This window comes from Thalia democratica, chromosome 1 (genome assembly GCF_965202585.1).
Source record: "Thalia democratica chromosome 1, ktThaDemo2.hap1.1, whole genome shotgun sequence".
Taxonomy (NCBI): Eukaryota; Metazoa; Chordata; class Thaliacea; order Salpida; family Salpidae; genus Thalia; species Thalia democratica.
Genome location: NC_139165.1, coordinates 49,304,827 through 49,319,313, shown reverse-complemented (window position 1 = coordinate 49,319,313; position 14,487 = coordinate 49,304,827). Strand labels below are relative to the sequence as shown.

Sequence of the window (14,487 nt, the reverse complement as noted above, 5' to 3'; positions counted from 1 at the left end):
ATTTGTTCTGGACGTTTTTTAAACTTTTAGTTTTACATGTAGGTAAAAGGTGTTTTAGTTTTTAATATACTATACTAGTATTTTTTCAAACGATCTAAAAAATAAAATGAAAACTACTAATTATATATACGAACATAAAAAATAGTTAAGTATTTTATACACCTTTTAATATTTAAAAACATGTTTTTCACTTTAATTTTAATTGCTAACAATAACTTTTAGTTTTTTATGAAGCTTTGTAAACTAAACGTACAACCTGTAATTATTCTTAAATCTGGCTGCAGGTTTTAGATAGCGTAAAATTACGTTAATAGTTTAACTATCTTTAAACCTGTGAATTATTTGTATAACTACTAATTTTAATAAACTTTAAGTTGTTCTAGTTTATTGTTTTATAAAAAAATATGTCCTTTCACGAAAAAGCATGAGAAAACCAACGCACTACTTTAGTTTGATCGTAGCAACTGTCGTGCTGAATCTGGTCGTTGAAATTCAGCTAACACGTGGCGAAAACGTTGAAGACAGTAACCTTGAAAACTACGACTTGACATACGATGATATTGAGAGACAGCTTGGGTGGTATGGCGAGTACCATGAGTTGTCGAGACGATCTGCCGACAGTTTAGTGTGCACTGAAACAGGTTATTCAACTTTGGTTGAAGTTTTAAAAAAGTGTTTGTTCGAACTATTTGATACTTTTCTAGCTTTATTGTGTAAAATTTTTACAAGACCAACTATAGTATTAAAGAAAATATACATACACGTACAGAAAACTGAATTACTTTATTTAATCAATATCTACTTGTATAAAGCCCGCTGACGGACACTTAGTTTTCACATAAAACATCAAATCTATTTATATAATAAACCTTATTGCTTTATTTTAGACCTTTTTAAATAACAGATAAAAATGTTGAACAAGTTTCAATGTTAGAAATAGATCAACAATACCCTACAGCCGTTCGAATAAGATGGAGCTCTGTAGAAAATATTAACAAGTTTGTAAGAAAAATAGTAACATGTTACAAAACTAATTATTTTAAATGAGGTAATATTTAATATAAAATTTGTTTTACTATTAAACCTCTTAAAAGGATTTAATATACAACAACTTAAATTTACGTTTTGTACTATTGGTTTTTTGAAATACATGATATTAAGTAAAAGATACATGCATACATTTTTATTAAAAAACTGTTAGATTAACAAACAGTCTAAACTTATCCAAAATATTTAAATTCATGTATTAAGTTTCAAGTATTTTTAAAAAATTACTTTAAAAAACTTGTAATGATTTTGTTCATATAAAAGTTAAGAAATAAGTTGATTTTTTTTAACCTGTTTATAAGCTTTTTGATCTGTATTATTCTTAGTCTAGATCTAAAAAGTTTTTCAAATTTCAAAAGCTAATTTAAACCTAGATTAGAAAACTTTTTTATCTGAATTTTTTTTTAGACTATCCTTATGATACAATTTTTAAAAAAACAGCACTGTTTTTTTAACTTTTCCAAAAAAATTAATCAACAGCTATCAAGTTAGCATTAAACCATCTTCTGAATGCTTAAAAGCAGCTCCGAACGACGACAATCAAGCCACACATCACAAGTTAAACGATGACGTGGTCTGGGTAGTCAGCTCAGAACAAGAAGGTGAAGTTGAAATTGAGTTAACGATTGCAAACCTAAACAAAGACGAGACTTATGTTGTGACCGTACAAACATTAAATGAGACAGTCTGCGGAAATACAAAAAAATTGGAACTGAGTACAGGTAGTTTTTGTAAACCAAAGCAGAAAAAAATACTAATATTTATTTGTTGTTCATTAACTTAAAACTATTATGCATGTATTAAAAAAAGTCTTCAAAAAAGTATAAACTAATAAAGTTACTAATATACTAACTTCTTTTTGGTTGTAAATCTAAGATGTGCATTTGAAACTAACAGTGCCGAATAACTTGTGGAAATATTATGACTACCTAAGACTTCTCGTAATTAAATTTAAGAACGTAAATAACTTTTAGTTTATTTTAATAATAAATTTTACTGTTCGTTATTTTGATGTTATTTTATAAGAAGTTTGTAAGTTATATTTATTTTCGTTTACAAGGTTTCAATTCCTTTTAAATTTAACAATACACTGTTTTAGAACTTTATTTTTACAGAAAACAGTGGCTGGTCTTGCGGTGATAAAACTATTCCAGGTCGGTTTTACACAGTAAAAACATTAAACTATACAATGACAACTACAAGTTTGAGCAAATTCTTTATCTATTTTTTAAAACATCTGTTTCAAAACATTGTAATAATAGCAATGTTTATAATACTATTCTGAAAATTTTCAAATTTTAGCCGAACTAAAGGATATACAGCTTTTTGTACCAGATGATAAAATTACTACCGAAGAAGCAACTATAATGTGGAGTCCCGTTCCAATGGCTGAATCATATACTGTAAGTGTAAACTAAAAACTGTTTTACTACATTTGTAAATGTTTTATTTCAAACAAAAAACTCTGAGTTTACAAATCAGAAGTTAGTTTTTTATTCTTTGTTCAGAAGAAAGTTACTGAAAGTACAAATTATCTTTTTAAGAGTTCTTTAAAAGTATTAAGTAATTAATATTTTTACAAGCCAATACAATATATATAGATGTATACATAAACAATTAAAAGGTTTGATTTTGTAAAAGCAATCACAAAAGTATATTATTTTAATAATATTTTTGTACAAACAAAAATTCTACTGATCAGTGGCGACGGAAGATGACGTCATAGAAAAGCAGAACAGCATAAACTGCGGTAGGACTTTTTATGGGTAGTATTTTATGGGCACTATTTTATGTGTAGAATTGTGCAATCAATTCTGCCCATAATTTGATGTGATGTCATTAAAATTATGTGTAGTGTTTATATGTTGCTGCAATTAAGTAAAAATAAAATACTGTTTAGGCCTTATATAGATATTATGGATAGTTTTTGTAATTTTAAATTTATAAACAAAAAAAAAACTTGAATACATATAAACCTATAATTTGATTTATTTGTACATCTATTTAAATTGTTTTTTGTAAACTAACAGAAGTAGTGGCTAGACTTACTAAAAGATTATGGATAGTTTTTTATATAATATTAAAAAAAAAAAAAACTTGAATACACTTAAACCAATTGTTTGATTTATTTGTACATTTATTTAAATTGTATTTTGTAAACTAACAGAAGTAGTGGCTAGACTTATTAAAAGATTATGGACAGTTTTTTTATGTAATATTTAAAAAAGAAAAAAAATATTGAATACACTTAAACCAATTGTTTGATTTAAAAGTAGACAGTATCTTATTTTTACTTAATTTCAGCAACATCAAAATACTACCCATAATTAGAATTAAATCACATTAAATTATGGGCATAATTGATTTAAGCAGTTCTACACATAAAAGAGTGCCCATAAAATAGTACACATAAGACCAAACCACTACATCTATAAGTTTACTAAATGTAAATTACATATATACAGCTATAAATCAAACAATTGGTTTATGTGTGTTCAATTTCAATTTTGTTTATAAAATCTTAAATAAATAAAATTTTCAAAATATTTATAATATGCCAAGCCATTACTTTTGTTAATATAAGAAATATAAATTACATAAATATACTTTTAAATCAAACAATTGGTTTAAGTGTGTTCAAGTTTTTTTTTTTTTAATTAAATCTTAAATTAAAAAATTATCCATAATCTTTTAATAAGTCTAGCCTATACTTCTGTTAGTTTACAAAATATAATTTAAATAAATGTACAAATAATCAAACCATTGGTTTATGTGTATTCAAGTTATTTTTTATTTGTTTGTTTATAAATTTGAAACTACAAAAACTATCCATAATATCTATATAAGGCCTGGACAGTACTTTATTTTTCATTAAATTGCAGCAACTTTATTTCAGCAACATGTAAATACTACACATAATTTTAATGACATCACATCAAATTATGGGCAGAATTGATTGCAGTAATTCTACACATAAAGTAGTGCCCATAAAAACTACCCATAAAAAGACCTAAAAATACGATTAGCTCTCATAATTGTACGTCACTTTCATTTTTTCATGTTTAACATAACTGCATGTTTTGATATAATAACAACAACAATCGAGTAAGTTTAAATTGTTCAGCATTCCCTATGATGTCATTAAGCGCTGCATCTTATTTGTCTAATACTTATTTTTTAATAAGTTGCCTAAAAAAATTTAGATTAAAAATGTAGTTATGTAAGCCGAAAAAATTATAAGTTCGACAATCTTCAACAAGTTCAACAAACTTTTATCATAACAAATCACCTCAGAATAATAGCACAATAAGTTATACAATATACATACTTCTAAAATTGATCAATGTAAGAATTATTACTTTTGATGAAACTAATAAATTATTTTTGCCATTTGCTTTTAACAGCAGCATGTATAGTAATTTTATGAAGTAGGTTGTTTAGTTTTATTATATTTTATCTTATATTTTGATATCAGCTTTTCATCGATCCTGCAATATATGGAGCTAGAGGTCGAACAAACTTAATAGCAGAAAAGTTCAAAATAGAAAACCTACAACCTGGATCTCTCAACAAGGTACGAATAGTTTCTTATGGTGAAAACAAACAAGAGATTGGAAAGTCGAAGGAAGTTTCAATTGCAACAAGTAAAAGATAATTTATAGTTTAAGTCAGGGTTTTCAATACTTATTTTCATTATCTCTCCCTTTGCAGAAATCTAAAAACTAATCGCCTTAATTTATTAGATACCACCACTTTACTAGTTAATTACTTATTTTTTCGCCTTTTTAATTAACTTGCCTCTTGATAGCCTTTGGGAAACCCTGGTTTATATATAGTAAATCGTAATGTTAGTGCAAATTTAATATTTTATATACTACATACCAGGTTTCGGTGGGAAAAAATTATGACCATTTCAAGTATAAAAAAATAGTAAACTGCACTGAATATAATTATCTATAATGTCATTTAAAAACTTATTCATGCATAAATAAAAAATTATCATTTTGCATATTCAAAAACTTCAAATTTTTACGTGTAATTTATATTAACTGGGTAAAAATTGTTCTAATCTTAAAACAAATAGAATTAAGTTAATGTAACAAAAGTTTAAACGAAATTAAAATCTATCTAAAAATTTATCTAAATGGAATAAGAAACTGTCTAAAAACTAGATTTTAAACCAAGTATTAGCAAAACATCAGCAGAACTCTAAAGCCAATAAAAAAGTCAAAACCTGTTTTGTACTAGTATTGTATACTTATTGCTTTTATACTTATAAAATAAATAATAAGCTTTTACTAAGTCTATGTACTTTTAAAGAAATTGAAACGCCAAAAACAATAAAAGTAGCTAACGATTCAAGTGTTCATTGTGAACTTGTGTGGGAAGACCCCCAAAACGATAAAGTTTCTTTCAACTGGACTTTGCTCAAGTTTACTGATCAAGAAGAAAAACCAGAACAAGTATTTTCAATTTTTGTTATTAAAAAGTTAACAAAAAAACCGTAAGTAGTAGATAAAACGTTTACTTTTTTAGCAAATATCAGAAGGAACGGTCACCTCAGCTTCAGTTATGCTCTTAAACCTGGAACCTGCTTCAAAATACACAGTTACATTAAAAGCTTTTGATGCTAACTCATACAGTGAACTAGTACATTATGAGTTTTGGACCAGTTAGTATGGTCATACTTGAACACAATGCAAATAAAATTTTTAAAATTTAAAATTTACCTGTACTCTTTTAATTAGGTTAAACTTATTTTTTAATACAATTTTCGTAATAATTGTTTTTGGGTTTGGCTTTAAATTATATCCTCTACTTTATAGAATTACCAACACCTCAGTGGATAAAAGTAAAAGATGTAACTTCAAGTTCAGCTTCAGTAGAATGGTCTCCGGTTGAAGGAGTTAGTAAATACAAGGTCCAAATGGTTAACGATATTACCGATGAAGAAGTTTTCTTGGTAAGTAGATACTTTTAAAATAATATGCTTTCAGTTTTTTTTTACGTTTAACAAAATGGATGTATTTTTTTTTACATTATGAAACTAAATTGGTATCCTTAAAAAAATATGATATTTTATTAAAGTTACAAGTACAACAGTTCTAGTTCTGTTGTAAAAATAAACAATTAATGCTAAAGTCAATATCAATATTTTTGTATTAAAGAATCTTATATTGATTTTTTTAATTGTTTTTGTTTAACTAGAATTAAATAGTTCTACAAAATTATAAATTGTAACAATTTAAAAACATTTTTTTAATTATTTAATCGTTATTTTTGTAAGTGTAGAACGGTATAACTTTTAATAGTCATAAACGTTTATAAAGAATCAATATACTTAACATTTGTGTTTTTAATTTAAGGAATACAATAGAGTTTGCTAACAATATTTTTTACTTATAACAAAAGTGCTTATAAATGATTTTTTTTTTACAGAAAGATAATCTAGAAGAAACTTCGGTAGAGATGAAAGGACTTTCACCTGCAGTAAAGCATAGACTTGGTATTTATGCAAAAAATGAAGTCACTGAAAGTCTTCCTGCGATAGATTATGTCTACACAAGTCTGATTTTGTTTAAGTTCAAAGCAAACTGTAAAATTTTTACTACACTCTTTAACATTAAAAAGTATATACAGTTTTTACAAAAAAAAATATTATAATGGAATTTAATATGTAAAAATCTGTAAATGATGTCTACTACTAAATTTGGAAAAAACTGGTATGTATTCAAACTTTTATAAACTTACTTTTTAAAAGTTACAATATATGAAAGAAAAAAAAAAAGGTTTTTGTATTTATTTTTATTGATAAACTCAGTCGATGAAAACAGAATTTAAAAGAAGTAAATTTTTTATAGGGCTTTCTCAAATAAAGACACTAGAATTTTTACCCGACTACATCGAAGACACATCGTTCATCATATGTTGGGCTGACGTTACCATGGCTTACTGGTACAAGATAGTTGTGGATCCCTCTCCTACTGACAACCAGACAGTAAGAGAGCTTTCTAAAGATGGTATAAAAGCGAGAACTTTTTCTGCTCAAATAAACAACTTAGACTCAGGAACAAATTATAAGGTGTTGGTGTACCCTGAAAACTCACGGAACCATAATACTACTGGATCTCCTATCGTAGAAGAACAAACAACAAGTCAGAAAACGTTTTTTTTTTTGTAAATATGGAAATTTATAGTTATAAACCTACCGTTTTTGTTACAGGATTATCAAAACCAACTGAGTTTTTTTCTTCGTATAATGAAACATACTATACATCGATGACAGTTAGATGGAAAAAAGTTAAGAGAGCTGAAGAATATCTTATTCTAGTTTTTGACTGTTCAAAGCAGTCAAACGAAAGAGGTTTAATTTCAAACATTAGATATAAATTAAAATTATTTTTTTAGTCAGTCTATCTTTTACTTTGAACTTTAGTATTACAGTTTTTCTATGTTTATATTGAATTTGTACATTCTTTGCTTATTAATTACATTTAAAACGACTATAAAAGACATTATATTAGTAGGTATGTCGTATTATGTAAGACATTTTACGTTCAAGACTTATTATAAAAAACTAAAAAATCTATGTGGACAAAAGTTAAAAACCAAGCTATATATAAAGTCAGTGATTGATACTTAAAGAAAAGTGTTAAAGAAATAAAAATGTGATAGTAATGAAAAAATGGTTTTATAGAAGTACAGTATGTACTAATTTTACAAGCTTGTTTAAGGATCGTTCACGAAGCTTTAAAATTTTTAAGGTGCAGTTAAAAGAAACACAGAAATTTTAACATCTAAATCTTGTAATATTCAAATTCCTGCATTGAAAGATGAAGAGCTCAAATGTGCTCAACCTTATTCAGATATTGATACTCTTTATAAAACCGGTTTGTTGCTTTTGTATTTTTACTTACTTGATAAACATAAAATAGCAACACATTTTAGTCGAAAATAACTTACAAAGCGATGTCAAGGGTCAAGGAAGAACTACAGAAACCTCAGTTACTCTTACAAACATGAAACCCTTTACTGATTATGAAGTAATGATCGTTTCTTTCAAAGAAGAGTTAACTAGTAAACCGAAAGTTATGCAAAAATTCACAAGTAAGGATTAACTTATTTACTTGTAATATGTTCTAACTTAATAATTACTTTTAACGCTTAAACACCTGTGTGCCAAAACATAATTTATAATTAATTGTTAATATTTTATAGTTTTATTATAAAAACCTCTTTTAAACTTCAGTGTCTACCAAAAACTATCGCAGCATAAATAAGACAATAAATAATCAATTTTGACAAACTTGTCAGAGCTAAAGACACCAGCATGGTTGACATTTGACCCGAAAACATTGAAAGAGTCTTCCATCAATCTAACTTGGGAGTTAGTACCAGGAGCTCAACATTACAGGCTCGAAATTGTCACCACTTTAAGACCGGACCAAACTGAAATGGACGTCAATAACGGTTTCGCGTTATTTAAGATAAAGTATTGTATTTAAATAATTCTAAAGTTTTATTTGTTTGTCATTTATTTAGAGAGTACTAAAAAATTTGTTTTGTAGGTATTGATTTGGTGCAGGATGTAAAAGGAAATTGGAAATACCTGTGGCCACTGGTAGCTTCAACTAACTATACTTTCAAAATAACAGGTTTTTATTATTTGAATGTTCAAAATCTTTTTATTTTGTAAATCATACTTAACTTAACTTTAAAGTTTTGTTCTTGAACAACAGATAGCTTATCTTAAAATATAATAGTTACAATTTTATTTTTTTATTTTAACAATTATTTTAACAGCATTCAATAAAGATACGGAAAGTTTTCCAATTGAACTAAATACATTCACTCGCCTGCAAACGCCAAGATCATTAAGTGTAGCCCCAGAAAAAATAACAACTAGCTCAATGGTGGTCACATGGCAAAAGGTTGATCAAAGCGATTTTTACCTAGTGCGGTATAAAAAAGGTTTGTTTTTGACCAGTGTATTTAAATTTAAGTATTGGTGCCAGGTTTTTTAAGCTAAACTAAATTTAACAAATTTAAAAATTTTGTATTTTAATTCACCCAGCTCAAATCTTTAACTCACTAGTTTATTGAAAAGTATCTGATAAAATCAAAAAAAAATGTTAAAAGGTGACGATCAAAATCTTGTAAAAGAAGTAAATGTGAGTCAAACTGAAGTTGTGTTGAACAGTCTGGATTCAAACACTGCATATGATGTATCCGTAGAATCTGTTAATAGATACACAAGAAGTCTGCAAATAAACATAAAAAAGTTCACAAGTAAGCTTTTTAACTAAGTTAGCAAGAAATTTTTTTTAAAGTTAAGTACGAAAACAGTTTTAATTGTTATACAGAACTACCAAAGCCGGGTAACTTTACTTTGACTGGAGTAACTGATAAAACAATTTCGCTAGATTGGGATGATGTTCCTTCATGTCAAAACTACGAGTTGATATTTTTTTTCTAATTATTTTTTTACTTTAGTAAAATAATTTTACTTATAAGAAAAAACTAATAGATTGTAGTTTTTTTCTACAAACAAAGATACATAATACTACTTGTGAAGAATAAAAAACAAGTAACTAACATAAGAGTAGAGTCTTAAAAACTATTTAAGGGTGTACTCATTTCTAAAGCATAAGAAAAATTATTGATTATGAATTTAAGCCATGTAAAAGTAATAAAATAATAACACGCAACTTTATAACACAACCGTTGACCGTTTAGTTAAATAAGAAATACATATAACTTAATTATAAATTTTAAATAAAACAAATTAAATACTTCATACTTTCGGTTTAAATGTTTTCAAATTAAAGGCTTACCACTGTATCTTGCGACAAAGAAAAACAGAATGATGGAGAAATACCAATTGATAGGAGTAGATTCAACGAAAAAGCTTTCGACTCAATGTATACTTTTGAGTTATTGTCAGCAGATACATGCTACCAAGTCATTATGATTGCTTCGAACCCACAAACAAGAAGCTTACAACAAATTTTGAAAGTTCACACCAGTAAGTATTTTAGAATATTCTTTTTTATAAAGCACGGAGAAAAAAAACTAAATAACAAGTTTAAGTAGTTTTTTAAACAATCAAGTTAGCACTCCAACAATTTATTAAGATGAATACAAATTAATCATTACTTAAAATATTGTTTTACCTAATTAATAAAGTCAATCAAAGTTTTAATTTACTTTTTAGAGCTTCCAAAACCTCAACAATTTAAACTGATTGGTTTAAATTATGAAGAATTTACTCTTCAATGGAGACCAGTCGTTAACAGTAACATTTACAAGTATTTTAAATGGCTACATTAAATTTGTTTCTACAAAAAATGTTAAAACATTATTTTAACAACATCAAAATTAATACTTTGTATTTTTATTTAAAATTGCTACATTAATTTTGTTTTCAGACCAAATAATAAAATATTGTTTTAACAGCATCAAAATTACTGCTTTGTATGATGAATCGAAAACAGTAAGAGATACACCTTTGAGTGATCTTGTAACTTCTATTGTCTTCGAAAACTCAAATGGCATGAGTCGATCTAAGAGAATCACGCAAGATAAGTTAGAATAAAAACCGTTAACTATCAAGACACTTTACTACCTTTCTATCAACACTCTATTTATTATGCATTTGTTTAATAATTTCAAATATAGTTTATAAAAATGTATTTGTAATTTTTAACTCAAGCATAAAGTAGGAATTAACCATGATCATGCACTTAAACTCTTACTTCAAAAAAGCATAGTATTTAAACACGCAATTTATGCACACTTAAACTTTAAAAGTTAGACACAAAACGTAAAAGTACAAATGTTGAAGTCTACTACTTTGAAGTATCTCAGACAACCATAATGTACATAAGTATTAATAAATTAGTTTGTACTGTAGGTTTTAATATCATTACTATTTTATAATTCCTATACCATTTGAAATACTTAAATTTTATATGTGAGCTCATGTTTATTAGTAGAGAGTGTACATTGTTTATACTTGTTGTTTTAGATTAAAAATATTTAGACTAAAATATTTGTTTATGATTTAAATAATTTTAATTTCATAACAAAGTGTTAACTTTGAAAATTAGAAAAAGTTAATAAAACTTAAAATAAACTTTGTTTGCTTTAATCCATGCATTATGTATTTTAGATTGGACACCATAACTAAATGCTTATAAGGTGTTTTTATATTATATATGGGGTTTTAAAGTTTTTAAACGTAAAGCTGTTACGTAAAACTTTTTGTATTTCTCAAGAGTTACAGTTTTAGTTTTTTTTTATGAATTAAATTAAATAATAACAGATTATTACTTAAGATTATTATAAAAGATTTAAATACATTATACCATCTGTAAAATCATTTTTTTAGGTTTAGAAAAAAACTATTTAAAATAAAAAAATCAATAGCATTTAGCTTGTTAACTTTCTACAAAAGTATTTTTAGGTATGCAAACTTTTGTAGAAGATCACCGTAGTTAGAGCTACTATTTTTTTAGACAGAGAAATCATTAGAAAAAAATCTAAGTAATAAAACCTTAATTAAAAAATCTTTGCAGCTATATACCATTTTAGCTATTTTAGTTTTGATAACTTTATTAAATTAGTTAATTTATAGATATTGAAGAGTTAATCAATCGTACTTAAATTCAGCTTACATCGGATAAAAAGATCAAATACTTTCATTCCTATCTCTTATCAAAAAGTAGGAAACATTGAAAAGAATGAGGTCTACCCTGACAGTACGAACAACTACTTAGTCAATGTGACGTATACAAACATAAAGTTTTCAGGATTGCCATCAGGGGTCAAGTACCACATAGAACTAATAGCAATTAATGAAAACACTGACAGCATACCAGTACAAATGCAACAATTTACAGGTCGCTGTTGAGAAAAAACAAATTTATTATACAGTAAAGTATCTACGTACATTTCTTTAATATCTACGAATAACGTTGATAGTTTCACTGTTTTTATTAAAAAAGCAAACAACTTTTTTTTAGTATGTACATATTCATGATAAATTAAAAATGATATTTTGTTGACTAAGTCATGCAGCAAATATAAAACTTATTTTTCAACTAAAGATCTGGAAAGTCCAAAGTCGTTGGAAACAGCACACGTTACAAATCAGTCGATGAGTATTGAATGGTGGATCGTTGACAAAGCCGACTACTACAAAGTTGAAGTTATACCTGATGGTAGATGGCAAAGTAGAAACAAAGCACAAGGAAATATAACCAAACCACCTGTACGCAGTTGTTTTTGTACTTGTAAGGACGAATAATAGATTAGATTAGTTTATAAAATTTAGACTATTTTAATCAGTTAATTGCTAAATTGTTCTCTAAATAGAGTTTTCCCCGTTAGCTTCAGTATCGGGCTTTAAATTTTAACTGAGAACTTCTCAATTAGTGAAGGTTAAAAGCCAGTTTTTTTTTTCCGAATTTCAAATACAATTAAACAGAATCCGTTTGCTTTTTTAATGATTGTTTTGTGTTATTCATACCGATTCTTGAAAGTCTGATCCGATCTAGATTTTTTATAGCTTTTGTGTATGAGGATTACTTTGTTAACTGGACTTTTGGTCTTTACGGTAACTAAAATCTGTGCTCACTAAGAAACTTTGTTCATCCCATGCTGAAGCTCAGTGAGTCGCTAATTAGCTGAAGGATTTTAATTTAAATTAATCTTTAAGAATGACTTATCTATTCAATTTACTTCGACAAAATACTACAGCACCCTTTTTTAGTGAAAAATACCCCAGGAATATCACAGACCCCGGGGTACCTATTGTAAGTTTCAAAGTTTCCAAACTCTGGAACATCAGTGTATTTGTTGATACTTCTAAAAAACTTCGTGCGCAACAAAACTAATTTCGTGCTTACCGTGAAAACAATTGTCAGCTAAACTTTTTTAAATTGTTTCAAATACACAATTTACAAATAAAATGTTTTCATATAGATTTTATTAAACATGAATTTGAGCTTAAATATTTTTTTAGTATTTTTTTTTTGATTAATTATTCTAAGTTTTGTTTGATTAAAAAAAACAAGACCGTCAAATATTTTTTTTACAAAGAAGACACCTAATTGAATTTATTAATTGATAACATTTCATACGGACAATGGTATGAAAACTACAAGAAAAAATCAATTAAAAAAAAGAAATAAACGGAACTTTTAACTGCAATGAAATATAAATGTTGGTTTTCATAAACTTAAAGTATTTATAGTTTTTGTCTTAGATGCTAAAAAGTTAAATCAGTTTTTTTTTTAATATAAAAAACAAGCATACTCAATAACAAAATTTTAAATTTAAATTTAGATTCTCATTGAAGGCATGGTACCAAACAATGTGTACACAATCAAAGTGACAGCTGGAAATGTCCATGTTACAAGCGAGGCTTCTACAATAAAAGAAACCACCAGTGAAATTTCTATATTTATTTATTTTTCATTATTCACTTAGGATAAAAGTTTATGTATTCACAATAGCGGTTTGTTTTTTAATTTACTGCGTCTACATTTGTTATTATAAAATATTTCATCAGTTAAAATATTTTGTTTACAATTTTAATAAAATGTTAACATAACTTTTTTTTACTAAAAGAATGTTTAATATAAAGCAAAACGCGACGGAAATATAATTCTGTAACAACGCACTTATCTTTGTTTATTTTGAACATTTTTATAATGAAATTAATAAAAAGACTTAAGTCTATTAGTTTTATGTTATTTTTATTATTTAATTATTATATTGTCTCAGAGCTATCACCTGCGGAAAATTTTGAAGTCATAGAAAGTTCAGTGAAATCCAACACAATGAAAATTCAATGGAATAAAATAAAACATGCAAGAGAATATTTAATTAAAATTGAGTTGGTTTAAAAGTTATAGATTTTTGTATCTTTTTGGAGTTGTTTATTAGTAACTTTATTGCCTTTTTATTACTTTTAACCTTTAAAACAGCCCTGCAAACTCAAGAAGACAATCGAGTTTTTTTACTAAAGCAACTTCGTTCCAAATAGATAATTTAAAAGATGGTACTTTGTACACAATTACTATAATGGGAAAAAGTTCAAAAGCTGGTGGAATGCAATCTACTGTTCAGCAATATACTAGTTAGTTCTAAGAAGCAAAAAAACAAGTATATTTAAATGTTGACTTGCTTTACAAGTTTTTTAAATATTTTGTTTCATTGTTTGTATCACTCTGTACATGAAACAAAAATCTAAAATAAAAAGTGTTAATAAAATTACTGAAAAGTGTAAATATTAAAAATCTAAATTAATTCTAAACCATTTTATTTGAAGTTTAAAGCACAATTTATGTGTTTTCAAAGAAAGAATTTATGTTTTATAAAAAAGAGTTACTTATATAAAATACTTTAATTATAAAAATAAACTTTTATTAACGA

The 14,487-nt window shown here is 26.3% G+C and overlaps 1 protein-coding gene across 1 annotated transcript in view; it reads left to right on the top strand.

Moving 5' to 3' along the window:
- The first annotated feature begins 548 nt into the window (after positions 1-548).
- LOC145843398 (uncharacterized) overlaps positions 549-14,487 on the top strand; it is a 46,648-nt gene continuing 32,709 nt past the window's right edge. The window contains exons 1-27 of the mRNA XM_082950876.1: positions 549-641; positions 905-998; positions 1,528-1,769; positions 2,163-2,201; positions 2,350-2,450; positions 4,523-4,691; positions 5,368-5,510; positions 5,584-5,719; positions 5,874-6,010; positions 6,487-6,613; positions 6,909-7,202; positions 7,271-7,411; positions 7,812-7,937; positions 7,996-8,154; positions 8,362-8,517; positions 8,616-8,702; positions 8,851-9,018; positions 9,187-9,336; positions 9,411-9,504; positions 9,876-10,072; positions 10,262-10,355; positions 10,504-10,632; positions 11,719-11,948; positions 12,156-12,319; positions 13,396-13,498; positions 13,837-13,948; positions 14,040-14,191. Of these exons, the coding sequence (XP_082807002.1) occupies positions 928-998; positions 1,528-1,769; positions 2,163-2,201; positions 2,350-2,450; positions 4,523-4,691; positions 5,368-5,510; positions 5,584-5,719; positions 5,874-6,010; positions 6,487-6,613; positions 6,909-7,202; positions 7,271-7,411; positions 7,812-7,937; positions 7,996-8,154; positions 8,362-8,517; positions 8,616-8,702; positions 8,851-9,018; positions 9,187-9,336; positions 9,411-9,504; positions 9,876-10,072; positions 10,262-10,355; positions 10,504-10,632; positions 11,719-11,948; positions 12,156-12,319; positions 13,396-13,498; positions 13,837-13,948; positions 14,040-14,191 (3,721 nt within the window). The 5' untranslated portion in view covers positions 549-641; positions 905-927. The remainder of the gene's footprint in view (positions 642-904; positions 999-1,527; positions 1,770-2,162; positions 2,202-2,349; positions 2,451-4,522; positions 4,692-5,367; positions 5,511-5,583; positions 5,720-5,873; positions 6,011-6,486; positions 6,614-6,908; positions 7,203-7,270; positions 7,412-7,811; positions 7,938-7,995; positions 8,155-8,361; positions 8,518-8,615; positions 8,703-8,850; positions 9,019-9,186; positions 9,337-9,410; positions 9,505-9,875; positions 10,073-10,261; positions 10,356-10,503; positions 10,633-11,718; positions 11,949-12,155; positions 12,320-13,395; positions 13,499-13,836; positions 13,949-14,039; positions 14,192-14,487) is intronic.